Consider the following 27,687-nt stretch of genomic DNA (forward strand, 5'->3'; position numbering starts at 1 on the left):
CACAGTTCTTAATCAAGGGCAATTATGCTCGCTGCAACTAGAACATTGTTATCGTTTTTATACGCAGAATTAATTGCCGCGAGACAGTGTATAAATATATGAGAATTTCAAAGTTACACGACGTCGCGAAGGCTCGTGGCATAATTTCCTCGGTCTCCATCAAGTTATTTTCTCGACGGTGCAAGAGCCTTCTTCTACGAGGCTTTATCGATTATTCTTCTTTTAACCCTTAAGGAGTTTCCTTTGCTGTGCTCATAATCTCCATAAATATTAAGTATAACCTGCAGCGCCCGCGGACACGATATTTTCCACCTTTATCAGGTAAAAGCAACCTTGTTGTAGGCTTGTCTCCGTACGGTGCCCGTCGACTTACAGCGAAAACTCCTTACGCCCCTCTACGGTGTCGGTCGACCGTAAAGGGTTAATATCTTGCCTCATAATCCACGGAAGTATCGCTTCTGTGCTCCCTTTATCGCTTTTTATTACCTGCGCGTTCAGAAAGGGCCGATGGAAGGCGAGTTTGACGAGCCACGCTGCTTCCAAGCGGGTAGAGAATCATTTCAATCAATTTTTTCTGTCAATTTTATTGCAAAGACACATAACGCGAGTCGTGGGACTCTATAAATAAATTTAGATAGAATTCCAAGTGTTAATAGTCATTACGGAAGCTTTACGATACTTTTTAGGAGAAAAATTAAGTAGAAAATCCCGTCCTGGGGCCAGCCCGTGACAAAGACGACGCGACGGTGTAAAAAATGGGCGACGAACTCGAAGGTTTCCGGCACTCCGACCTTTGTGGGCGTCGAAGACGTTCGAAATTATTATTATCGCGAGGATGACGTCGGTATATTCGACGCTGTTCGACCGGGAAAGAAACGCCGGGAGACGTTTCGCGCTCTTCCTCGTCGACATCGACCATTTACTCCTTTTTGCGACGATTCTCCGGGCTCATCTGTCACGGGGCAACGCGAGGTTTGTCGTTTCTTCTCGCTTCTGCGAGTCGAACAAATTGTACCTGACAGGCGGGACACGGTCGGTGAGTAATGGCCCTCCGTGGGGTGGTTCCACCCCGTTACTGTACTTCGAAAGTCAGCGCGAGATCACTTTTCTGTTTCTGCCGCCTGCTGCGCGCATGGCATGCCTCTTCAATGAATGTACAGTCCGTCGCACAAACGCCTGGTCACCGTGTTTGCAACCCACGATAAGAACCTTGATTAACGCGGGAATTCGGGGATGAATCTGTACTAATCTCCGTGGTAATCAAGGTAATAACACCCGGCCAAATTACTAGCAGTTCCTCTTACACGGTGTATTCCCAGTACTTATAACCCATGCATAGCGTTTCCAACCCCGCTTGTCAACGTGCAACGAACGAGGCTATCGCGCAGTAATCGAGGCGACAGTGCACCTCAGAGGTTTCTCAACTTTTTGGAATTAAAAATTTAAAAAATTTTTCACAAATAGATTAATTTTCGCGAAGATATCGCGTGTAACTTTGTTGCGTGTCAGACTGTACATACGTAACTCCTGTCACTGCGCGTTTCGTTGCGGCTGTTGTACCGAACCGAGAGTAGAATGGAAATATCTCCATTTGAATACAGACGGGGACGGATTATTTATTTTGTGTCCTAATAGTTGGACCGGGGTGGATTCCTCGTTGCATGACGTAGCGAATGTATGGACGTTGTTTTGATCAGAGTCAACCACGCGTTTCAAACGACGAGTAATGAATTCGTCTGTCACGAATATTCGCGTAAAATTTCCATCGCTGTGTCGCGAATAAAAAATCATGCTTAATTATTTTTTAACGAATCGATGAAGAATCCAAACCGACGCGATGTTAGAGTCGGTGGTTCGGGCGACAGTAATCGAGTCTTTCAAGTGCATTGTGTAATTACATCATTCCCGTGATCGCTCGAAGAATAACGAACGTTCGAAGAAATTGTTGGGGCTGTGGAGCACGTTTGCGGCAATCAGGGGTTGAAAGCGAAGAGGGCGGAGAAAATCGGAGCCGTAATCCTCGATTACATTGGCAATCGGATTTTCATTCTTTCAGCCCTTGTAATCCGACGTTCGCAGCTGGAATCTTCCGAAAGGAAAGTCGATAGTTAATAAGTTTCCAGGCCTCGGGGCGGGCTAATTATGTGAGCATTAATTCGCAATTGAAGTTTCCCCTCGTTAAGTCCGGCCCAGCATCCGCCAAGTGTCAATGATCATCGAGATAGGTTTTACATGCTCGGTATTCTACGCGTCGATTTCCCTTCCGAGCTGTTTTCTGTAATTGCGTCGTTTTACGCGGAGGCACCGCGGCCGCAAAGATTTCGTTAATTAGCGCATAGCGAGATAGGCGAACGCGGTTTAAATTTCGCATTCCAGACCTACCGACGCGTGCCAGCGAATAAAAGAATACCTCGAAGCGCGCCAATTATATTTTTTAAAATATTTCTCAACGCTTTTGTCGTACGTTTTTAAAATAATGGTTAGAGTGAATATTTTTTTTTTTTGTATCAAAAGAGTTTCCTAACGCTTTAATCTCCCAACGAATTAGATTAAAAGTCAAACGATTCCACTTTTCAGAACACTATTATTGATACGTCCACAATGGAATAAAAAGCAATCTATTTATTTTACGGAGAAGCTAAAGGGAAAAAAAGTTTTCCATTCCTGCGAAGGGAAAATAACAAAATTGCGCGCGCGCTGTTGCAGCTGCAATATTCGGAGACTGTCTGGGCGATGTTCAAACGAATTTGCACATGCACCGGCGTCCCTGTGTCGTCGGAACGCCGGTGAAAAAGTTTCGCCCGTTTAATACCGCCTTTTTACGCCCTTAATTCGATAAGTTTCGAGATAATTCGTTCTATCGAGTTTCGCGTTCGTGCAACCGGGCGCGGGAAAATAAACGGTCAAGCGTGGGGTGGGTATTCCAGCTCGTCAAACTTTGTATGCAAAGCCGGAAACCGAGCGCGAATCGTGCAAGCCGGAGCTTTAAGCACGACGAAACGAGTCTGATCCTCTTACCAACACGGCAGAAACGATCGTAAAGATTTTAATTCCTCTTCGTCGATGCCTGAACGTCGATGGTTGACGACAACACGGTATGGAAATCACGTGCTTCGTATTTAAATGCGACCTGAACCTCCGCTAGTAAAAACAAAATGTCGAACGTCGATGGAGACCACGGTCGATTGTTACACTTTCATTATTCGTATTTGCGGAGACTCGAATTTACACATTTTCATCTAATTTCTTTATCGATGTAATAATTAGCGTTTCAAATTTTGTTTAAAGCAGAGTTCCACCCAGATTTTATCGTTACGAACGTGTCAATGAATAACAATGGGAGCTTATTTTGTGTAAATTATTATACCTAATATATATAATTTTACACCATTGTTATAATCGACCCTAGTATCACCTGATTGTCGATTTTAATAGTCATTGAACTCGTGCAGCATGAATTCGCAATTATTATTCTTTACAATTTTGTCATCGAATATTCGTGAAATATTCTGTCGCGAAACATTCGGAAAATGCTGGACGAATTCGTAATTGTGACATTGTTGGAATTAAACGATCCATGGGGAGGCAATAATACGAAGAAATTTGTAACGCACGTTATTAATTAAAAAATTACGACGCACCTTGGTGGCGTCGAAACAGAGAACCGTATGAATATTTCGTAACAGTGTGCTGATTACGAATTCATTAAATAATACAGCGAATAAAATTCATGTTATTTTTCGCAAATATCGAGTAAAAATAGGTCGAGAGCGTATTTGCGAATATTTTTCTCGTCGATGAATAAACGAAAGTGCTTGTCGTATCACTGTTTATCGGTTTATTCGTCGAAATCGGTTTAACGGTATTCGATAAATTATCGATGCTAAAAGTGCACGCGTTCCCGATATAAATGAGTTTCAAATTCGGGCGCATCGGACCATTTGAAACACTTGCTCCCGCAAACGTTAAACCTCGGCAAATATTAATATCGAAATTAAACGTTAAAATAGAGAAACGTGGAAGCAATTCGCGTATCTCGACATTAAAATTTCCTTCTGCTTCCCTCGCTCTGGAAAACGCCGAAGGAACCAAGGAGACGTCGCGTTGACAATGATGGAATGGACAGACGACGGTCGGGGTAGAAAAAAGAAACTAAAACGTTGACGAGCGTGGAAACCGCAAGTTTTCATTTTACGGAGTCCTCCGCGCGACGCGAGACGCGAGACGGGATAAGAAAAAAAAAAAAAAGATAAAATAAAACGTTGACGAGCCGCGGAAACCGCAAGTTTTCATTTTACGGAGGAAGAAATCTTCTTAGGAGACAGGGGACCCGCGAAAACGCGTTTCTTCTCGCGCGGCGTTTCTGCGCGAACGAAGAAGCTCGTTTTAGTCGGATTGGATCGTTTCAACGTGCACACATTCGGTCCTGCGCTCTCTTCTTTTCTTCACCCCCTTCGTGTCGCTTTTTTATCCCACGTCCAACGGCGGAAGGAATGGAGGGACGTGCATGGAATTCGTTAGCGATGACGGCAAAGTAATTGCGCCGCGATCGAATGAAATTTGTTCGAAGGTAACTGACGTTGATTAGCGTTCTTTTCGTCGCGCCCCGAACGGAGGTAAAATGTCTTCTTCGTCCCGGTGATTGCCTCCGTTGTTGCCTTTTCACGGTGCAACGATCCCTCCCAAGGGAAAAGAAATTACTTGTTTCGAGACCCGCAATCGATATCGCAACAGTTTTCAATCCCTTAAATTTAACGTCACTGACCTCGACACTTTTTAATTTACCTATATTTTCGTGTACCAACTCATTTAAGATCCAAATCATATTCGCGAATATTAAAATTTGTAAATTTAATTTTTCCCGTGGAAGATCACCGATGGCGATCGAGGGAAATTTAAATAGGAAATCGCGACTATGTTCCGTGCAGACAGGAGTAGTAAAGTTTGCTGGTTTCCGGAAGGATCCATTGGAGAGCTCGTAGCAGCTCGACTTGGACGCTACGGCGGTATTCAAACTACGGTTCTTAATGGATTCGGCGAACTTCAAGGCTGCTTTCAAGGAGCCATCTCGATGCTGTTTTCTTTGCTCTCGTGTCGTGCCTTCTTTCTTTCGTGGCTCGAAACCATAAAGGCGTTTCGTCCGCTCGATTTCGTAGCGAAGTAATTGCTAGTCGTCGGAACAAGATATCGGGACGCTTTTTGTCGTCGAGATACAAAAAAATCGGGCTGCAATTTTTAAATAATTTCTGCGGGAATGGCAGAAAGATTCTAGAACAACGACTTTACGCATATTTTAATAGCAAATGTTTAGAGAATCGTTGGTTTTCGGGCTCGATTCGATCCAAAGTACATACGTCGATGGTGGGTTCCGTCAGCATCGGTATGGATGCTATCGACAGGACGCGTTCGCTGGTCTGGGTTAAATATTTGCGCAACGTGTCATCAGCTTATTGACTCGGCGATGTCAAAAGATCACTTACATGATCGCTCTGACGGCCTTCTTCGTGGAAATGCGTGTTTCGTAATCGCGTCGAGTTAATAATATCGCGTAATTTTCAGAAACTCAAAATCATTACTTAATAGTTCGAAATATTTAATTGTAAAAATAATTACGATACGTGTGCCGGATAATTGGACTATACCTACATACGAAATGACAAACATTTCTGACCACACATCATATTTTCGGAAAAGAATTTTTTTCTCGAAAGTGCGTAGGATTTCGGGGGTATATGTATTGACCAAAAATGATTGTAATTGACCCCTGTAACTGAAAATATTTTTTTCAGAACGATTTGAAATTTTTTAATTTTGTCGAAAAATTTGACTACCTATTGGAGCGTAGAACGATCATTATGGACCACAATTATGATACAGTATCGCTTAGACCGAGGCTGTGCTATTCCGATTTGCTCCTATTGTTTAAACTGAAAGCTATAAATTTCTACTCTACGTCGAGATCCATTAGGCAGTTCTTTTCTGCCCCGCTATGTTACCAGTTTTGCGAACAGCGATCCTGTAAGTCGTATCTGTTACCCAGCAAACAACTTTTCCACCCTAATAGTCTTTTATATCAGCTCTGTAAACACTTTCCGAAACTCTATACTCAAACTACCGCGAAGTTGTTATGAATCGTCTTGTTTATGCCTTTTGCATTTTATTATATTACCTCGCGTAACCAGAGGTCTTCTAATTTTGTCGTTTGTATTTTCCTCGCGTTGTTATATTATATTACCGTAACCAGCGAAACTATTTTCCGGTGAAATAGAATAATTAACGAAGGCTGCTAACTCCGTCTAGTTTAATAACGCTTCGAGCTTTCTATAATTTCGTTTCTGGAGCGCGGACCAAATCGCGAAGCGTACTCCGCGTATTTTTTTAACGAAATTTCGCCCATTCGTCGAGTCACTTATGTAAAATGCATAACGGTGGGAAACGTTGCGTGGAATATTTCGATCGTTGGTGTCCGGTGTCGAGCCGACGAACATCTCTCGAACGTGTAGCTAAATACCGCTCTCGCGTTACTGTTCGCGAACAATTTCCCAACACGCTCGGGTCTTTCTGTTGCCGGAGGTCGTTACGGGAGCAGGTTGTTCCAGCAGCATCTGCACAGCCCCGCGATGCAACCTTTCGTGTCCGTTCGCCATAATCTCTTCCCTCAACTTTCCCCGTTTTAACTTCCATCCGCGCGGAGGAAACGTCGGAGAGGAAGAGGGATATCCCTCTATTCCCGAAGCAGAGATTGCTCTCGTTGGTCGCGTCGTTGGCCCACGATTTGCCCCGTCGAGATTGCCACGTGCACGCTCCGAGGTTACTTCAACTTTTAACCCCTGTCACAGTTGACTTATCTCCGACATCCGTCTCGACCCCTTTTGCCAGGACGTTACACGTCGCCGGAACCATTTTTCCACCGTTCGCGACGGGACAACGCCGGAAAAATCCCACGGAATCGCGGCTAATAACTTATCCCAAATAAATCTGTAAAAATTACTACCCGATCGAGCTTCGAGGTTCGTCAAATTTTTTAAACTACGATACTTCCACGGTGCATCTTCGAACTCTTAATTTTCTATTCTCGCGGAGAACCGTACCTCGAAATGTTCAAATATTATATTACCTCTCCACCGCTCTGGAATAAAGTTTGCAAGTACGACTCGGAGTGCATCTTGCACTGAAATTCCGTGGCATCGTTTTAGGCGTAACAAGCGTTCGCGAGCACGCGATGCGCCGATCAGCGCCCGAAAGGTTAACAGCGCTATTAAGTCGATTATTAAAATGAATCGAGCACGCGACGCGTCGCGAGCAAGCGACCGGCTAATTCTTTTTCAATCGAACCGGTCGTCACGCACGCGAACTTGCAAGTATCCCGCGCGTAATCGTAAAACGACAGTCATTTAACGAGTATTAGTAGCACTCGGGACGTTTTAATTAAATCAGTGTTTGCCGCGTGCCGCGATTCGAACTTGTACCGCGATATTATCAAACTCGCAACTCTGAGCGGATGGTATTTGACGTATGTCGCTTCGATCTCTCGTCTCTTAATCGATCGCTTCAACGATCTCTATTTGCATCGCGGTAATTAATCGACGAGCAACTTGGCCTGTAACTGCAACTCTCCATCGACCGTGTAAAATTTCCACCCCGTTTAGAAATATTTTAAGCCGTTCTATTAAAAATTTATGCATTACTTTTGTTCCACGGAGTAGTCCAGCCTTCATAAGTATGTAAAATATAAAATAGGATTGCTCGGCAGAAAGACGAATATTAAAGTACGACACAAGTCGAAGATTCTTCATACAGTATGTATTCGTTAAGAGCTTTGGCTGTTATTTTTTATTCATTTGAACCTCCAGACACGCAGCAACGCCGGATACTGGTACAAATGGAAATTCATGAGGCTTTTCCCGGGTACGAGCCCCGTGAAATTTAATAATCATAAGCTTGCCGAATTTAAAACGCGTTGCGCTTGGATTATACCGAGTTGTTTGTATTTCTCCGGTCCTCCTCGAGGAGCTTAATGAGACAAGAAAGCTTGGTCCGACGTTGAGCTACTTCCCGCGGCGAACGGATGATCGATCAACGCGCGCCACCGTCATCCATCCTTTTTAATTGGAGAAAACATTGTCATAATCGATCCATTAAACGCGCGCGAGACAGAAGGAAAGGTCGCTCGACTCTCGGTCCGGTTTTACGTTTAATCAAGATATACATACCTGGCTGCTGATCGCCGAGGGCGAGTCTTTCCCGTGTCGTCGGAATTTTTCTTCTACGCCCACGCACGAGCACACGTAGCACGGTAGCGATGGGAACGACCAAAAAGTCAAATCTCACGGATAGTTTGGCTCCGTCGATACTCGGAGGACAATGGTAGAAATTAAACTAATTTTTAAGTTTAGACAAATTAGTAACAGTTGAGGATAGAAAGCTCATTTAATGTTTAATTCACAGGCAAAGCCGATACTTTCCGAGCAATTTACTTTTAATTTTCTGTCTCGCGGGTCCATCTTCCAGGAAGCTTGTACCGTAAATTAGCCTCGAGACGAAATATCCGGGTTTCTTTCGTCTCGAGACGATCGTCGGCGTGGAAATAGATTCAATTTCTGGATAGGATATTGGATGAACACCGTGAATCGAGTTGCAGCGAGCCGTGCGATGCAAATAGTCGAATCGTCGTCGTGTACACGGTGTACACAGTATTTGTCGTCGCTGTCGGGAGTCGGGGGTGGAGTCGAAAAAAGGGAACCGCGCGATTTGTTCGCCAATTGCGCGGCTCGACGGGGAAAAATCGCGGAACAGCTGTTCCCTAGTCGACCAAATTTATCGATGTTGGTTTAAACCGATCACGGATCCGGAAATTTCTGCGCGATAAGTAAATTTCAAACGATCGATCAGGCTTCGATTAAAATTGCAGTTGGTATCGTTAAACTCGGAATTTGGAAGCGAAAGATCTGGATAAATCGTGTATCGAAATAGTAGAAGACACATAATAACGGGAAGGATCGACGTTTGAGAAACCACGAAAAGCTCGTAAATCCTTCCTCGCGTCGAAGCTTCTCTGCTTTTCCCCGGTGAATTGGTTTTGTATCGAGGGAAGTTAGGCCCTTTATCGTACACGGTAGCAATCGCGCTCGGTTTCGCGGAATCGAAAGAACGCGACTTTTTATCGGATCGAGAGCGGAATACCGGTTTGGCCCCCGTGGATGTAAAATATAATTTTACTAGGCGATGAAAGAGATACGAAATAGGGGCGAATAGCCCGCGGGCTTTATCGACTTTTGTTTCATCGAGTCCGTTGCCGCGAGCTTACTTCGCGGCCCGTTCGAAGCAATTATTGGCGCACGAAAAAATCTACGGGGGCTCGGAAAAATATTGGACCCCGTTGTCCTCGTTGTTTCCACCAAAAACAGAGACCGTGGCGGAAAATACCAGCGGCTTCGTTCCATTAGCGAAATACGAAACGTTTTCAGTGGCTTTTAGGAATTCGGCGAAACGATAGAAAAAACATACTCGTTACCGTTGGACCGAATATCGAAAAGTTAATTTATTTTGTTATTGCGTGCTTCCTGTTCTCTATATTTGCCATGTGTAGTAAAATTTTAGTAACGCCAAAGAATAAACGAAGAATATTTATCTATTATAAAATAAGATATAAAATTCTAGAAGAAGACATTACTCTCGGGTAAGGACGTAAGGATTTTCTGTTGAGATCTAAGCTTGCTTTCTATGGATCGAAGGGCGTCTAGATTTGAGTCGTTGATCTATCCGGATGAAGAGGTTTGAGAAGATGGCGAACCGCCGTGGATCTTTACGATCGGACAACGTGCACGTAACAACCCCGAGGCCCACTATCCTCGTATTTCGGGGCAAAAGTGACATAAAGACGAAACGAGTGTCCTTTACGATCGCTAAAAACGGGCTCGCGTTATTTTCAGACGGTGGACGGGACACAAGGTAGTAACGCGATAAATAACGGGTCGTAACGTTCTTATACCTATGGACAACGGCGCGTACATTCGGCCATGCTACTTTATTCCGGGGCACGCGGGTTTATAAACGTTAATTACGTTCCCCCTTGCGCGACTGCTTGCTTAGCGCAGCAGGAAGCGACGCTAAACAAGAGTCCCCGACGCCACTTTCACACGATTCTTTGGTCGAGGTGAAAAGAAGCGGCGTGTCATCGCGAACGGAGAGAAAAAGGAATTTTTACTGCGAGTGAAAAATGGAGTTTTTTAATCCCGCGCGGCCGGAACACCCTCGGACGTCATTAAAGCAACCGATTTTAATTAATGTCCGGACGCCATGGTGGTTCTTACGTTTTTATTTTATGGGAATCGTGTTCTAACTCTTATTTTCTTTCGTAATTGCAACGATGCACTTGGTAAATGCACATGCACATTCTTCAAATTGTAATCGCGTTTCTTTTTCACCGATTTTAACGATGGAATTATTCGCTAACGCCCAGTTCTCTGCGTGTCCCGTCGACTATCAACATTAGATCATAAACCTACGGGCGCGTAGTAATGAAACGAAACGAGCGTTCTTTGTTCTCCGCTGAGAAATATACAGGGTGACCCAGCGAAATAAAGTGGAAAGTATCGAATCTTGAATCGCAATTCTGTATTTTGAGTCGTTAACGAGAGATACTCTGTATATTTGGTTTTGGGCGTCGATTGTAACCGTGGACGGAACAGATTTGCAAAAGTTCACGGGGCAATAGAAAATGGCTGAAAATTCGAACCAGAGCCCGATGGTAGAGAGAAAGGGAGATTGCCAGGCTCCGCGATAGCGGTTGATGGATTCCGCTTATTCCCTCACAGCTGCATTATCCAATTTTCTACGGTGCAACGCGGTGCAATTGCACGCAGAGGCGGATGGCGTGGGCCGACGTACTCGTTCGTCGGCCGGTTCCCGCGTTGCAGTTTTTCGTCCGTGGCACTGCACACTGGCTCCAGCTGGTGCAACCTGCGCTAAAATCACCCTGCGAGTAAAAAGAAAGTCTCGATAAAAATTGATACCTCGATCTGGAGTCTCTCGCCTCTTCTAGATTGCTTCCCCCAGCGTTGCACAAAATTTTATTCCAATTACAGGTTTGTTATCAAATTAATTTTTGAACGTCAAAAGTTTCGACCCTCTTTTTTAAATTATCTCTTTTCCAGAATTTAGATTTCCGTCCATTCGAGTCAAAGGAATTTTCGTCGATTCAACGATTTACTGGTTCGTAGATCGCTTAAAATCCATCAATCTACCCTTCCCTACAGATTTTTATCTCCTGGATCGATTGCTTTTATCGACGCGTGCAATATCAAACCCATTGGCGCGTACCAGATTAAAAATGACAGAAGTACGGGGGTTCAATTTTTCCATCGTTTCCGGCGAAAGAATTTCCGTTTGTCGATTTAACGCTTTTCCAATCGCGTAAAATCGGCCAATCTGCCTGCCCGTTCTCCCCCACTATTTCACCTTTATCGGGGAAATTTCACGGGTCGAAGTTCGCGGAATAAAGGGAGAAAAGAAAGTTTAGATTACGGTTCCGTCTTAAATCGAGAGTACGAGCTACGGCCCCTTTATGTTCCCGCCGATACGTGACTCCGTACTCTGCGTTCATCGAGACGTGCACGTGTTAACGTCAAAGTAAGTGATTCGCCGTGGTCCTAGAGTCTATTCGAAATTCGTCTCTCTCCATTTAAAAGCTTCGTCGACTGTCGTCAGAATTTGACCGGAATAAAAGTCCAAGGATCCAAGATAGAGTCAGCAAGTAAATTTAGCCTTTCGTAAGTCAAGTTCTTCTAAAAAGCTGAATAATATTAGCACGAGTAGTTTTCTAATTTCTACATAACAATCTGAACAAATCTCTAGGATAACCCAGAATGTATCGAATTACAAATTGCTAAAAAATGATACGATTATCGTAAATTTCACGACATTGTATCGTGGAATGATGGGCGATCTCGTGGGCGATCGGTGACGGGCTGCTGACCCAGAGTCACTCGGGGGCGTTTGCACCTTGAAATTGGACGTTTGGCGAATCTGAAACCTGTCGCAGGAACCGGCCAATAAAAGGAGACCGGGGTCTCTGAGTGGTCGGCAAGGTTAATGCGATTGGATGATTGGCTCGATTAGCAAATTGGCTGTCGACGTGTAGGACATTGGGATAAATGAGGATATGTCTATGCTGGGAACATGGCACCGCGGCAAATTGATGGGAAGGGATCGAACGACAGCCCCCGATGTCGTCGCTGATATATTATGAGACATGGTTTTCGATGGGAGGGCTTACGTGCGCGTGTCAGGTTTACGATTAACGTGGCCCATCCAGAGTTATGGCTTGGCTTATCTAAAAAAAAAAGAAGAAAAATGAATTTCGAGTCCCTCGATTCGACCTCTTTTCTCCTAAATATTTTATTCCCTGTTCGGAGTACAGATACCGTGAAAAATTTCTTAATAAGCGTGCGGACTAACAGAGTCGAATTTAAAAAATAATATTAAAAGATACGTTTACACTTTTTCTGTAGACTTGTAATTTTCTATATTTCGTTCAACGATAAATCCCGTAGTTCTCACAGTTTTGAGAGCCTTCTCTTGGGAACAGAATAGAATTTTCCACGCAGGGGGAGGAAACGTTGAGTAAAAATTAACGAACCAGGGGGATCTGTAAATCAAACGGAGAAGGAAATCGTAGACACACGTGGTGGGTCGTCCGGAAGACGGGTTGGCCCATCGATACGCTTTGGTTTATTTCTTCTAGGTTGTCTGTAAAAACAGATTCAAGATGCATATCGATGCGTCATCGCGAACGTGGGCCGTGCGTTCGCGTGGGCGTTCGATGTTACCTTAAGTTCCGCGGCACGTGGGTCGTCCGGAGAACCGTATTGGGCGAGTGGCGCGTGGCGGTTGAATTTCTTTTCCTGTCACCGTCGTTGATTATTTCCAGGTCCGTTATCGCGTAGAAACACGTGTAACCGTACCGGGCAAGCTATTTCTACGGTTCCGTCGAAATTAGTTGGCTCGTTAGTCGATCCTCGTGCGCCCAATAACCCATTGTTCCTCGCACAATTCCACGTTGAATCGCATTTTCAGAGTCAAGAATGAATAAAAAGCATTTACAAGAACTCGAAACGAATCTACGGTTATTACCAGCGGCGGTTAATATTCCAGGATTTATTTCGCCCCATTCACGGTGCATTTTAAGTCCGGTTTCCATTCAAGAAGGCGGTCGTGTAAGCGTGAAAAGGAAGACGTACCCAGAGAGTTTCGTCGAAACGTTGCGTCGAAGAAGCATTCATCGTGCGCGGAAAAGATAAAGCAACAACCGACGAGGAGGGCCAATAACCGCGAAACGTTATCCAGCCTACCGTTTATTAAACGTTTCAGCCTCGCTGGGGGGGAAAAGAAGGAGAAAAAGAAGAAAATAACGTACGAGACCGGTACATCCGGGCGGGAACTTTCTTTTATGCTCCCCTCGCGGTTCGAAACTACTTCGCCCACACGAAAGAGACGGGTCACACCCATTTAATTTCGCGGTTTCTCTTCTTTCATCTTCTCTGCTCAGGTTTCTCGAGCACCGCTGCAATCACCTTCCTCTTTCTCCGCGCTTCGAGCTCCGTCTTCTCCCAGCCGAGTCTTCCCTTCTTCGTTCTCATTAGCCCCGGCCGTTTTATCCCTTTTGAATTCACCCCCGTGGTTGACCAAAATCCGCTCCGCGGCCAGAATAACGCGTCGGCCCGCTCAATTGCGTCTTTATTCGACGGTAGATTCTCTCGATCGCGCACGCTCTAATTGCGGAAACACAATTAACGCCGGTAAATAGGCGACCTCTTTCCCCCTCCACCTCTGTCCTTCCACAGGTTCCTAATTAATTCTACGGCCGTCGTTGCTGCGAGTAAACGAATCGTACCCCGATAAATTTCACTTCTCCGTCCAACGAAATTGATCTCGACGGCTGATCATTCGTTGCACCAACTCTATTCATCGAAACCACAATTTATTCGGTTGTCAGAAGAGTGTTAAAAATAGAGGAAACGGCGATTCCAAGTACTTCGTGTTGGCCGTTTAATTTACAAGGGGACGGTAATCCACGTTTGTTCTATTTCTATCCACAAAAGAAATCTCTGGTAGTAAAAAGGAGGTTAGTTAGGTTTCGATCACCTTCGCGTGCAACGGGGGTTATCGCAAAGGGTTACCTAGCGGTGTTTGAGGGCAAAGGGGGGAGAAAAAGCGATGGAACGAAGGAAAAAGGAGCGGTCGATCGGACACGGGAACGTATTCGAACCGTGGAAGCCTGGCATTCCTTGGCAAGGTAAAACGACGTTAGCGATGGGCTCGTGCCAACGCGTGTCGTTTATCCTTTGAACTGCGACGAAGTTACTTCCGGTTCCTTGATCGTCGCTCCTTTCCTGCTTCCTGCGGCGTTGCCTCCCGATTTCATTCGATTTGGTTGCCGCGCGACGCTGTTGCTTTATCGCTCCATTGCTTAACGACGTTCCCTCTGTCCTTTCCTTGTCGCGATTTCCTCGTACCAGGACCAACTTTTATTCGAATAATAAACGAGCAGTTACTCGTTCGATCCACTGGCGCGAGAGTGCAATATTAATTACGGGTTTCTCTCACGGTCGTTCGAACAATCTCCTTTACAAGAGCGAAGTTTTACGAAACGAGCTCTGAATTCGCGTCCGCGAAACGAAACGCCCATTAACGCAGCAAAGTGCCGGTTTTTAATAATCGAATTTTTTTAAATCCCCCTGGGGGATTGCCCGGAACTTATTTCCACGGAACGTAGAGAGAAATTCATCCGATTTCGTTAGCGGTGTATTACATATTATCGGTGCGTGGTGTCCGGTTGGACGATCGCCAATCCCTCGAAACGATGGACGAAGATAGATTTACCCGCGTATTCGAACGGGCGAGACGCTCCGTTGGAATTCGAAATGTGAGAAATCGTTGGGGATAGGGGCGAGGCGGAACGCAATTTCGTTGCAACGACGAGATCGAATTCCATCGAGCGATTCAATCCTTTCGTTCCATTCTTCGGGGGACGACTGTTACCGCGGAAAGCTTTCTAACCGACCGAATTCCGTGTGCTTTCAGAGTCGGTGACGAGGTGACGACGACGACGACGACGACGACGACGACGACCACGACGGAGACACACGAAGAAACGAATCAACCAATCATGGCTAAAAGCGCCGAGAGGCTGCCTGGCACTTCCACGAGGCTGAGGACCAGAGACGACGGTTGCTGCTCCGTGAACTTCCTGAAATACGTTCTTCACATTTACAACGTTGTGTTGTTCGTAAGTATCATTCGGTTACGACCCCGATGAATCGCGATAATAAACCGTTTAAGTATGCTCTCGTACGGTTCGGGATGCGTTTACAGCCCGAGATGTAATTTTTATCGCTGCGATCTCTCGCGCGGCGTGTAACGATCGACGATTACGTCTGGCGCTGGGATTTTTAGGATCCCCGTGACTTCTTAACTCGTTTTCTACCCGGAATATCGTTCTTCGTACGCTCTAATTTGTAAAGTTCTAAAAGAGTTTACCGTTAGGAAAATGCACGGAAAATATTCGAGTTACTGAATTTTCTCAATCTCAAACGGGGCTTGTTTCGTAAATAATCGTATTCTTTCATGAGAATTCCGTTTTCAATTACCGAGTCGGTCGGACCGAAACGTTGAAATGATTATCGAGCAGAAAAGGGTTGGAATTCCCACGCGTAAAGGGTAGTTGCGAGACGCGTCTACGTAGAGCGAAGGAAGTATTCAAAGGCTGAGAGAAAGGGAGAATGGGCGTCGCAAAAATTAATGGTGCAATTTTCGCGCAGCCCCGTAGAGACCTTTCAGCCGCGGAAACAAGCTTTCGCTTTTCGCCTCGCGGCCGTGGCCGTTGTAAACGGGCGACCGAACATCCTGACCCACGCGATGATACATCCCATAAAATGCTAATGAAGTTCGTTCGCGCCGTAAGGTGCAGCCGCGTTACGACCAACCTGAATAAAAAGACCGGAGACACGATTGTGCTCGGAGCATACCTCGGATTTTTTAACAGATTTTCGTCTCACTTCCTCCAGAGTCTCGAATCAGAATTTACCCAGTCTCCAGAACCTTGGAAGACGTTCCGAATTATTTTTTAGCGGGTCACCGACAGCCAACGCGTCCAGTTTCCATGCAAATTTTTGATTTTGAAACGGACGACGACGTTGAGAATGCAGCTGGTACGACGTAGGTACGGCACAATTTGTTTCAATTGCTCGTAACTGGTCAGAAGGTGGTAAGGTCAACGAAAAGTAGATAATACCACGGTATAACGAGCGTTTAAGAACACCGACGCGAGCATAAATAACGAGCAATGGACGAACGCGTGTCCGTGTTCTCGATCGCGAGGCAGGATCGAGAGAAGAGGGGATCGCAAAAGGAAGAGGACGGTACAAATCGATCGGTAGCCCTCCTCGCGGTGCATCGCAATTTAATGCATAAAACGTCGTCGCCTCGTTGAGAAGCGGCCCCCAGCGAGTACGTTCGCGAGATTAAAAATAAGCAAGAGTCTCGTTCGAGCCTTGTACCCTGTTATTGTCGGCGCTTTTTCACGGCGGCTCATTTTTCATAATTTTAGACCGTTCGACGACGTCCCGTTTCTCTACCCGTTCGTCGAACAAGTGGAAATGTTTAACAAGAAAACAGAAAGAAAGAAAAACGCGCGTAACTACGGCGTCTCTTCGCGGAAACGATGTTTCGCTTCGAGTTATCCGCGATTTCAAGATGGCTGGAATTTTAGTCGATCGTCCGGAACTTTTTATTTAACGAGCGAAGAAATACTATTAACGACGATATCATCAGGCGTCTTTATTTTGCACACATTGTTACATAGAAAAATAATCTGCACAACGAGGTACAGTCCGAGGCTGCTTTCCTACCCAACCTTAAAGTTATTATACAAACACAAACAGATTTAGCAAGGCAAGCAAGGCAGCGTAGGGTTATGGATCGCAGAGGATGGCGCGTCTGAAAGCAGACGAGGGTTTATCGCGTAAAAGTAACGTTGAACAGCCTTCTTCTCAAAGGCTTAACCTCTCGAGAAAAGGTCCATCGATAGAGTTTTACCAAATTTTTATTAATTCGTTTAGAAGTCCAATATTAGCGAGGTACTCCTGAACTTGGCGACTTCCGCCGCGTCCAGACACTCGAGATTGCAAAATCGTCGCGCGATCATCGTTACGCTCGTCGGTTCTGAATGTCAGACTTTAAACTCGCCTCGTAATAAGGCTCGATAATGCGGGGATAATGCAACGATAACCTGGCCGGGAACAATGGCCGTGCAACAATGCCAGTCGCTGAACGCGTGCGTTTACAACCATTGATTGCTTTCGCAAGTGCAGTCACCCTTGCCGGATCGAAGTCTGAAGATTCGATGCTACTCGAGGCATCGAGCTGTCTCTCCGCGAGCATGTAATTACGGGATTCCTTGGCTTCGAGCCTTTACTCTTGCCAGAATACTTGCGATTGGGGCCATAGTTCACTCTTGTACCGCTGTATTCTCACTTTTCGCTCCTCGAACTCCTTTAACGCTAAACCTACTCGGTCTAATGACCGTTTTTAAAATTTCGTTTAGAATTTCTAACGTACAATATTATTTTAGCGCCACTTACCTTCACGACTTTGCTTACAGTATACGTACAATGAATTTTACGATATTCACTTCTGTAGTCTGCCTCGCCTATCACGACCGGTCTGATCGATTGCGTGATTTATATTTTTTTTGTAAAAAACTGGGCAAAATTTGGTATCAAATTCTGGTTAGCCTTCGATGTAAATAAAAAATAAACGAAAGAAGAGAATCTTCAGTTTCTACTGTCTTAGAACAGTCTAACTACGCGTATTAAAATAGTTAAACTTTGGAAGCGTGCAGTTCCGAAACTACTAGTGCTTTATCCATTATTAAGCCACCGTTAGAGGCGGCAAAGCCTCCCCTTTAAAATGGTTTTTGGTTTTTGTCGATCGGACTTTCCGTCTTCGAGATATCGTAATTTATGTAAAAGGTAATTTTTCTTAATTCGACTATCTCTGTCTCCGTCTGACGCGTCGCGTCGGACCTCCTTGTCGCACGTTGACCCACTGACCGAGTGACTGAGCGACGTCACGTTTACTATTTACTACGAGCACGTGCGGTCAACGACCTTGACAAGGCCGTAGTAAAAAAGTAAACAAACGCTTCGGACCCTTATATTTCCGTAACTAGCCACCGCATCGACTTGAAACTAAAATCGCTATATCTCCGGAACTAATAAAGCTATCGACTCTCACAAACGCTCATTTTAAAGGGCATTTCATCCTCTATCCAATGACTATACCAGCTACTATAATTTTTGCTGTCTTCTATCTTTATTCGCACATTTACTTTGACGCTACATACCTAAAGTAGTTTCAGCACTTCCTATTGATCGTACGACTGGTGTGCGATAAAACCGGATCATAAATTGTTTATTTAATTGAAACTAAATATAAATTTGTATACAAAAAGGTGTTTAATTACTATGCCATTTTTTCGTAAACTGTTTTCTCGAGATAAAGAGCGAACGATCAATATCACACTCGATTCGAACGAGAAGTAAAAAATGTCGACGAAAGAAGTTCGTTGGATCAACGAGCACGTCGGAAAGCTCGCGGTGACGGGGAGGGAATTAGGAGGGATTAAGTAATTAGTAGCGGCCGTACGAGCAGGTTATTACGCGACTTCGATTTATTAACAACCGGAAATTACAGGTACAAAAAGCCAGTCGACCCCTTTCTCCGCGCCTCCGATACGTCGTATCGATTAATTAACCGTTCCATCGATGATTTAATTACTCGTCGAGAAACGCGACGGATCTCGAGACGGTCAAAGGATACTCCACGCTCAGGCGATCCGGATCGTTATTTTGCTTTTTGTTCGGGTTTGCGATTTTCGACGCGTCGTTCGATCGACGCTGAACTTTCCGCGAAAGATCACCGAGCGCCCAGGAAGGCTTAATTATACAGTTGGCAGGTTTGTCGGGCGAGCTACTAATTACCGATTAATAATGGCCCCGGAGTATTCGGGCATGGTTATTCGAGGACTCGGGGAGGTGCTCATTGTCGCGTCTACTGCCATTCAGAAATGTCGACGTAACGCGTTATTAACAACGTTGGCTTAAACTTCGTCGCCCGCGAAAAATGCCGGAGAAGGTCTCTTTTCCTCGCTATCGTTGTTCGATCCATTTTTAAGTCGACGAATGCCTGTTTAAAAATTGAAATCTCGTTCAATTTTTTTCCTTAAACGACCAGGTTATTAATTTGTCTTAAAAGTTTGCAGGAAAACCTGTTGGAGAACTAATCTACCCGCGATTGTACGTAAGATCCGTGGACCGGAGTTCGTAAATTCTTCGTCTACGAAAACTTTGTCTCCCGGAAAACTTTTTTCACCGTCCGAAAACTTGGCTCGTAGAGCGAAGAATAACACGGCGCCGTGTAACACTTTGTCGAAGAAAATTGGCGGTGTTCCGATCCTCTTAGCTGGCCCCTTAAGCCGGATTAATTTTAACGATCGCTAATAACGAATATCAAGGCACTTCCTTCGTGAAAACCGGAGCGCATTGGTTCACGTAATAAAATACGATTATCTCACCGCGTGGTCCAATCGTATTACCGGGGGTCATTATAGTTATAATTCCGCGCGACCTGTTTAAGCCCGTCGTCGGAAGTTTTGAACCGTGCGATGCCAACCCGGGTTATATATTCAGCCATTAACGTACCGTAATTTCTACTCGCTCTCAAACTAAACAGCGAAACGAACGACGACTCTAACGCCCAATCTATTCAACGTATCGTCAAACGTTTCAACTTTCGATCGCTTGAAACTTGGTTAGACTCGATAGCAATTTGAAATTCGCGATAGCAATGTTTGATCCACGTTTGGAAACGTTTGTTTCGGTATGCGGAGGCAATTTTGTTACGTTTTCCTGGCACGGTTCGCGGTTGAAACGTATCGGTTGCAATTGCATAATGCCAATCCATAATCGAAACGAGTATTTTAAACGACCGAAATGATCGTCATCCGGCTTGTTTCCCGACGAACGATCCCAGTGGCCGTTGCAGGCGATGGTCGCCGGTTTGAACGTGCCACGGGACACCTAGCGCATTCCCAGGGGCACTTGCATTTCCGTGCAGCTCGTGCGCACGTAGGCGCGTGCATGCCAGTGCATCGTCCGGCGACAGATCGCACTTGACGCGTTCGTCGATCGTGAAACATCCAGCTACAGCCAATGGGAACTCGCGCGATGTTGTCCTTCTGTTTCGCTGAAATCCCTTTCACGCCTTGCGACGATCGTGCGTTGAATTAACGTACCCGACCGTGTTCGATTACCTTGCATTCGCCGCCATCCACCATCGTCGATTTTACAGGCGCCTTTGAAAGCTCAAAAATAACTCTGGTCTGAATCGTTGCTTCGAGAAAACGATTTAAATACTCGTAAAACTTTTCAACGATCCCCTTTACACTCTAATCCAGACCCAACCCCGTGTAATTGGCGTCTCGCGTCTTTCCTAAACGCGTCTCCCGGTGCACCTGTCTCGATTAGGCACGCTAACTTGGGCCAGGTGTTACGGGCGCGCGCGGAAATCTCCGCGAAGCGAGTACGCGTTTACGCGTCGCGTGTCAAACGCAATTTTGCCCGGTCGTCGTCGTCGTCGTCGGGAGTTCGTCGCGAGAGTCTACGAAAAATAAAAGGAAATTCTTTCTCGAAGAAGCCGGACGTTCCGTGGAATTTTTCGCGCGGGTCCAAGTTCGCTGTTTCTCTCGGTACTCCAAGTCCGTGCGATCGTCGAAGAGCAAGGAAGAGGGGCTCCTGGATTTTCTTAACGTCCACGGGACAGGATGTAATACGTAATTATTCTAATTTCGTCCCGGGGATGCAACGACTCTCTCCAGCCTGACGGGGCAGGATTTACGTGCTGCTTTGAGATTGGATCTCGGTGTACAGGATGATTCTTATGAGTGGGACCAGGCTACAGAGGTGCCACGAAGGGGATAAACTGGCATTAACGTCTCGGTAATATTTATCAAATTTACGGTCCACGATGCATTTTTAATAGATTCATGACCCGCGAAGGTTGCAACACGGTTTCTGCATTTTCAGTATTTCCGAAGATAAAGAGTTTCTCGTGTAATATCGCGGAAAGTTTTGCTTAGAACGGAAGAATAGGTTGGTCCAGTTAACAGAATCACACTGTATGTTGAAGATCGGAGGACGCGCGGGGGCCAGTTTCACGCTTGCAATCGCAGTTCCGTGATGGAATCTAGTTCGCGGCAATGAAAACCAACGCTCGGCTTTTATCACTCTGTGAAACGCTATTCAATGGCTTTATCGTCTCGTAACCCTTTAATGTGCTGTTCCGTGTTGCTAGTCGCGCGAAGTTCGGAATGTCTGAGCATCATAATCGTCGCTCCATTTCTGGGCACTGCAATTCCTTTTTACATTTCGTCCTTTTCAGATCCTTCGAACGAGAAAGGCTATATGAAACGTATCTGTAAAATAAACCCAAATTTTATGTAAAGAATCAATTGAGTTCCAGTGATCGAAGGAACTTGCGTTGGAACCTCTCTCAAAGTATAATTGTAGCAATCGAAACGAGAATTTGTATTCGAATTCCTACAATTTCTGGCAACTTTGTCGATGACTTAAATCTAATTAATAAATAATCATGGTTCCGTGCAGTCTGTTTTCGTTATTTTTACGGTTCGATTCACCGTAGAACGAAGCTCTCGGGAGTTTGTTCGGTCGATCGAGGGAGCAGAGCAAACCAGCGAGTAGAATGATTGCCCTTGACACGTTGTAAATAAGGGACCTAGCTATCTTCGAGGAGAAATTTTTCTCGGTTCTTATGCTAATGGGATGCCCACCTTCGACTCCGGAACGTTCGAACACTGGCTGCCTTTCTCGCCTAACGCGCGCCTCGCTCCGACCGATTAATGCCAGAGCTATGCCGGAGCTGGAAAGATCTTAGTCGCGGAACGCGAACGCGCGCAGCTCTAGATCAGCCTGGCTACCGGTTCGCGATCGATGGATCCACGTAAGAACAAGAACGGAATGTCGCGCGTTCTGGAGCTTCGCGAGCCATTCCTCGGCTGTGAAATTCTTTGACCTATCGATCTCCTCGAAGATTAGAGGCTCAACCGGTCGGAATGTGCGTGTTTTCGACCTCTGACGGCTAATTGAGTCGTTGACAAATCCCTCTTCTTCGAACTTTATGGTTTTTTGGGCGATGGAATCAGGTCTTGTTTTTAAAAATACATTATATCACTGATCGCGATGAAAATTTCTCGAGTAGCGCTTTCTTTTAGAGATTCTTAGATCGCGTTTCGAGTTTATTAACGTTTTCCACTCCTAGTCGATCGTCCGGTGTGAAATTGAGCCGTTCTGTGATTATCATAAAGCACTCCGCCACAAACGATTCCATTAAATTAGCCGTTCCGTCCAAGTCGGGCCGCGTTCGCGGTTAATTTTCTGGACCGCGTACGCGAGCACGCAGCGACGAAAATGTTTATCATTAATACAATTACGCGGCGGCGCCGGTGGCCTTAAAACGCCCGCTGTAAATCATGCTAGCGCGCCGTTGTGTATACAGAACGTACACGCGAGTATTGTGCCAAGAGAGTGGAAGAAACACGCTGGTGCACCGATGATATCTCGCGTTCGTTCGCGGCAGCTGCAACAGAAAATATCCCTCCGGCGAGATCGAGGAATCACTGAACGTCGTACGCTGTAATAAAACAACAAAGCTACCAATATTCAAACATTTACAAATCTGCACGATGCTAATATTTTGAATAATTCTGGCTAATGGGTCGAGTGAAAACATTTTCTTGTAAAAAGTTGTTTCAGGAAAGCGTCGAGTTTTCAAGGAAGCTTCGCTACTGCCAAGACAAGAGCTCGAACGTTTGAAATCCCTGTCTCTCTGCCCACAGGTTGACCGACATTCGATACATTTCTGCGACTAATAGAGAAGCGTGTACAGAGCGTGCCAAAATTACGCGGGCAACCCGGAACACGGGAATTTTACGCGTCCACGGAAATAGAACGAGCCCCCGTCGCTTCGAAACTCGAAAATTATATCGCGATTTAAATTCGCGGGCGAGTTGTATTTTATATTTCGTTCGTTTTGACCCGCGATGCATCATTTCGCGGCGATTCCCGAAATCGCGCGGTTTTCGGCCAACCTCGAATCGATGCACTGTGTAAATACCATACGGCGGCAACTTTTTAGTCATGAAATTGTGAAAAACGGCGCGCGTTTATGGAATCGGCCGTTTCGTATGCGACAATCCGATACTTTCAACGATAGAGAATATACGTAAACGCGCGTTCCTCGTTCATGAGAGCGTTTATTTGCGACGACGGTGATTTAAACTGCGCGTCCCACATATTGAACTCCTAAATTTTAAACTCGTATATTTTCGAAACCAAAGCGAATTTTATTCGACGAACAACCAATACAAATTTTACAAGCGGGTTTAAAATATTCGTTGGTCGATTAATATTTGGTAAACTCCTTTCGTTTTATATTCGTTTTACGAATATATATGGCACGTTGGGTATAGGCGACCATGGAGGTCAAAAGGCAAAGAAGCCACGAACGCAATTTCATCACGCTTGATTTTTCTCCTATTTCGACATCATCCCTTAAAACAGGATTACCCATCCGTAAGTAAACACCCTGTATATCGAGCGCATTCACGCGGGCGAATTCTTATTTACGCATAACTTGTGGATGCAGTGACCAGCCTACAACAGGATTTAAAATTAGACGCATCCCCGGTTGGAGCCGGTACGTAGTTCGACGCGAAAAGCGTTCATTACGTAACCGCGAAAATTCCGTTTCAATTAAAATCCGCTGATCCGGGTAGAACGAATCCCGTCGAGCCACGTTAAAGTAGCAAAAAACGCACGCGTCCGTGTTCACTCCATAATTAGCTCACGTTGCTTTAACGTTTTTCAATCATTTATGATCGTTTCGAACAAATAGTATCCATCGATCTCAATTTCGCATTCATTCGTTCCGATTGAGGAAAGTCTGGAGAAAAGAGAAGATTTATGTTTGGTTGGGGAAACGGAAAACTTGTTTCTTCGTGCGTTTGGTGCTTGGCGGAGATGTTTGACGGTTTTCGGGAAGATTGAGACCCTGGATCGAATCGCCCACACGGCGGAGATATTTTATTTCCGAGGAGAAAAAGAATACTACTGCCGTTGTAGCTTAGCTCGCTGGTCGTAATCGTATCTCGCGAGTTACGACTCGAGCCTCGTTACCGTTCCTATAAATCTTGGCAAAAATTCAAGAGAGGGTATGCCACGATTTATGGAATTAGCGGTGCAATATTTTATGCCCGTCGGACGAAAGGATTACTATAGGGCGCGTCAGGCAGCTACGAAGGGACAGATTTAGCGGGTTTAAAAATTGTTAAAGAACTAATGGGTCAAATTGCTCGAGTATCTTTCTCGGTGACTACGATTACGTTGCTCGAACACGCGTACTTACGATGGAACTTTGGTTCTGTCATAAATTAGGCACGTTTTGATCCTGGAGTAACTTTGTATCCGTGTCTGTTGTTTGATTAAAACTCCGAGTTTTTCTATGTTCGCTTTTTGTTCTACTTATGAGAGCGTAGGTGTCATTAACGTTTAAAATTAAATTTTCTTCGTGCTATCTTTTGTTTCGAACTCTGAATGCTTTAACTTTGGCCCAACCGAAGTTTCGAACTTTCTTGGCTCCTCTGTCGTATGGAAAAAGTTGTAAAACGTACTGAAATAACGTATCAATGACCAAATATTTGTGACCTGTTTTTTTTACGACAATTAGTACGTTTGTTCTACTTCTAAGCAATGACTGAGCAATTTTGAGGGATTAATTACGGAAATTATGGAGTTAACGATCGCTGGAGCCGAAGGATCGTAAACAATGGTTATGGCGGTTCCGTCGCAAGTATCCCTAACGCAAATTGATGCAAGAATCGAGGCAAACTGCATCGTGCATCGTTGCACAGGGAAAGTTTATCGTTCCGGTGGCGGAATATAGGGACGTTTCGCTCGGATACGATTTAGATTTCTCGTTCCCGTCGAATCGTCGCAAGATCGAAATGAATTTTCTGCCCCATCGACTGTCAGGTGGCGCGTAAAACGCTGTAAAAGGATGACCGTGCAGCCCCGTTAGATATTCGACTCTTTATTTGCTTTTCGAATTCATAACCCGGGAGAAGCACGGGGCCGCGAGAGAAACGGGACGAACACGGAGGGGGAAAGAGCGGGGGCGTACGTTACTCCTAGAATTCCGGAAAACCTGTCCAAACGGGGCTTTTAGGCTGTTCCGAACAAACGTCTCGCGCCTATACCTGGACCTCGAACGCCTACAAACACTCGGTCCTAATTGAGAAGAGTCAGATAAAGAGAACGTGGTAATTCAGCTCTTATTTTCGGTTCGATTCAAGTCCAAGTGGCCCTCTATTTTATCGCCGTTAAGGTATTTCTTGGTGAAATTTTGTCGTATGTTAATGGGTGGCTCGAATACGATTCTAGCCTTGGCGTTCTGGAGGAAATTATTTGCATAGAGAACGTTAGATAACCAGACGTCTGTTTAGCTAGTTTCTTGTTATGCCGAACTACCGAACACTTTCTAAACATTCGAAACCTTCGCGTCTTCAAAACATACCACTCGGCATAGTCTGTTCTCGTACAAAGTTACAACTGTTCGGAATATCTCGGTACTTGACGCGAGTTGGGACTTCACCGTTTTCGAATCATAGAGTATAGATCATATTTATATTATGCGTTGCAACTCGACCTGCTTTCCTCTCGCGAGAATATATCGTTAATACGATGGCGGTTTACGAGATTCCCGTCCGGATTTCAACGACGTTCGATCCATTGTTCGGGGGACAACCGAGACACGATGTTGGAGCGTCTCGCTGGAAATCCGTGAATCAACGATGGTTTATTTGAAGTACCGTTAACTTATCGCGCTGTTCCATGGCGATACCCATATGGTTGTAAACAATCTCAAAGAGTACGCGAGCGCAAACAATCTTAGTCTGAACGTGTTATAAATACTCCTCGGCGAATGCTGACCATGAATCGTTTTGTTCTCCTTCGAACGCGAAGATACGAAGGGAGAGAAAATTCATCTCATACATATTCTCGTGGGACGGTTTCCTCGTCATAATAAATAAATGGCCCAAAACTTACCTGGACTACCCCCATGGTGCTCGAAAAAAATTCTGTGCATGCTCAAAACATTACTTAATATATACACGGAATCTCGATACAAAATAGTTTACGTTTCTCTTTTAAAAAATTCAACGAGAAAGGCTTAGAAATTGCCTTAGATAGGACTGCCCTCATAGTGGGACTCTCTTCAGTAAACATACGTGCAGATCCTCAAGGCAATGCTACGGTTTTCATATTAAAAAATAATAATAAAGAAGGCCTAGAAATTGAATCAACACATTGACTGCCACGTCATCCAAATTTTTTACTAAGAAGCTAAACAAATTAATTCTCAAGATTAGATGTTAAAAAGAATAAATCTAGATAGGACTCTTGAATTTTAACGAGGCTGCAAAAATAAGTCGAATGAGAAATTGTAGGTATGCTAGTTTCCCAATTGTCTAGAAACAAAGTTTCGGTTTTCGTGGGCAATTCGAGGGGTTCGGTTTAGCAATGAACGTGTTAATTCGCGATCGTTTCGAGCGTAAGCGCGATACCATTGTTACGTAAGCGAGATAAGGGTCGATATTAGGTAGGAAATGACCCGATACGCAGAGAGGCAAAGAGCATCGACACGGCGCGGCGTCGAGGATTTATGACGTCGTAGCGGCGATACGTGGCTGCCTTCGGGACAATGATAAAATAATAAATTGCTGGGCTCGTCCAGCGGCGACTCTGTGCAGCCTCCCTGCAGGGAGTTGGGGTTCCTACTTCGTGTGGAGCCCCGTACACGAGCCACTTCGGGTTCGAACACACCGCAGAGAAATAAATACGTAGCCGGGTCGTATCGACTTGGACTCGAAACATTCCTGGCCCCGGATTCTTCCCTCGAAGATATACGGTCTAATGCGTGGGTGCGGTTTCGTCGTATCGGCTCTGAAAGAATCGGTGAAACGCTCGTCCCCCGATCAACGAACCCGATAGAAGAATATCGATCGGTCGGGGGGATGCAAATCCTCGTTTGCCTTCGCTCCTGGCGAAACTTCATCCCTAGATCCTTGATAAAAGCGTTTCGTAATTTTTTTGTCGAAAGAAATCGACGTCGCGTGGCCGGCTACGGACGATTGTTTCTCACGACTGTCGATTCAGTCCGCCATTGGTATTTTAGGATATTTACACTTCCAAACGAAACCCCACAGATTTCTCTGGGGTTATAAAAGAGTGGAATTTTTGCACCATATTAAGTGGATTATCGGGGTCTATATCTGTTAGGTCATTATTTTTTAAATGCTTCAAAGGAAAGTTGATTTTTAATATTAAGTGAAATAATTCAGTTGAGATTGGGAGTCCACTCAAGGGTTATAGTTAGTGTTTCCAGAGTATCCTATTATTAGAGGGTGGAGCTTACTTCTGTTTACTTTAATATAGCGTACACAATTTCCATAATTCCTAGTAGCGGAGAAACACCACAAGATACTATCTA

At 45.1% G+C, this 27,687-nt stretch overlaps 1 protein-coding gene across 1 annotated transcript in view; it reads left to right on the top strand.

The window, feature by feature from the left end:
• The window catches only part of LOC143340928 (CD151 antigen), a 75,954-nt gene that overhangs the window by 28,825 nt on the left and 19,442 nt on the right, over nucleotides 1-27,687 (top strand). The window contains exon 3 of the mRNA XM_076763363.1: nucleotides 15,085-15,289. Coding sequence (XP_076619478.1) covers nucleotides 15,170-15,289 — 120 coding nt within the window. The 5' untranslated portion in view covers nucleotides 15,085-15,169. The remainder of the gene's footprint in view (nucleotides 1-15,084; nucleotides 15,290-27,687) is intronic.

The sequence above is a fragment of the Colletes latitarsis genome, chromosome 4 (genome assembly GCF_051014445.1).
Source record: "Colletes latitarsis isolate SP2378_abdomen chromosome 4, iyColLati1, whole genome shotgun sequence".
In the NCBI taxonomy this organism is placed as follows: Eukaryota; Metazoa; Arthropoda; class Insecta; order Hymenoptera; family Colletidae; genus Colletes; species Colletes latitarsis.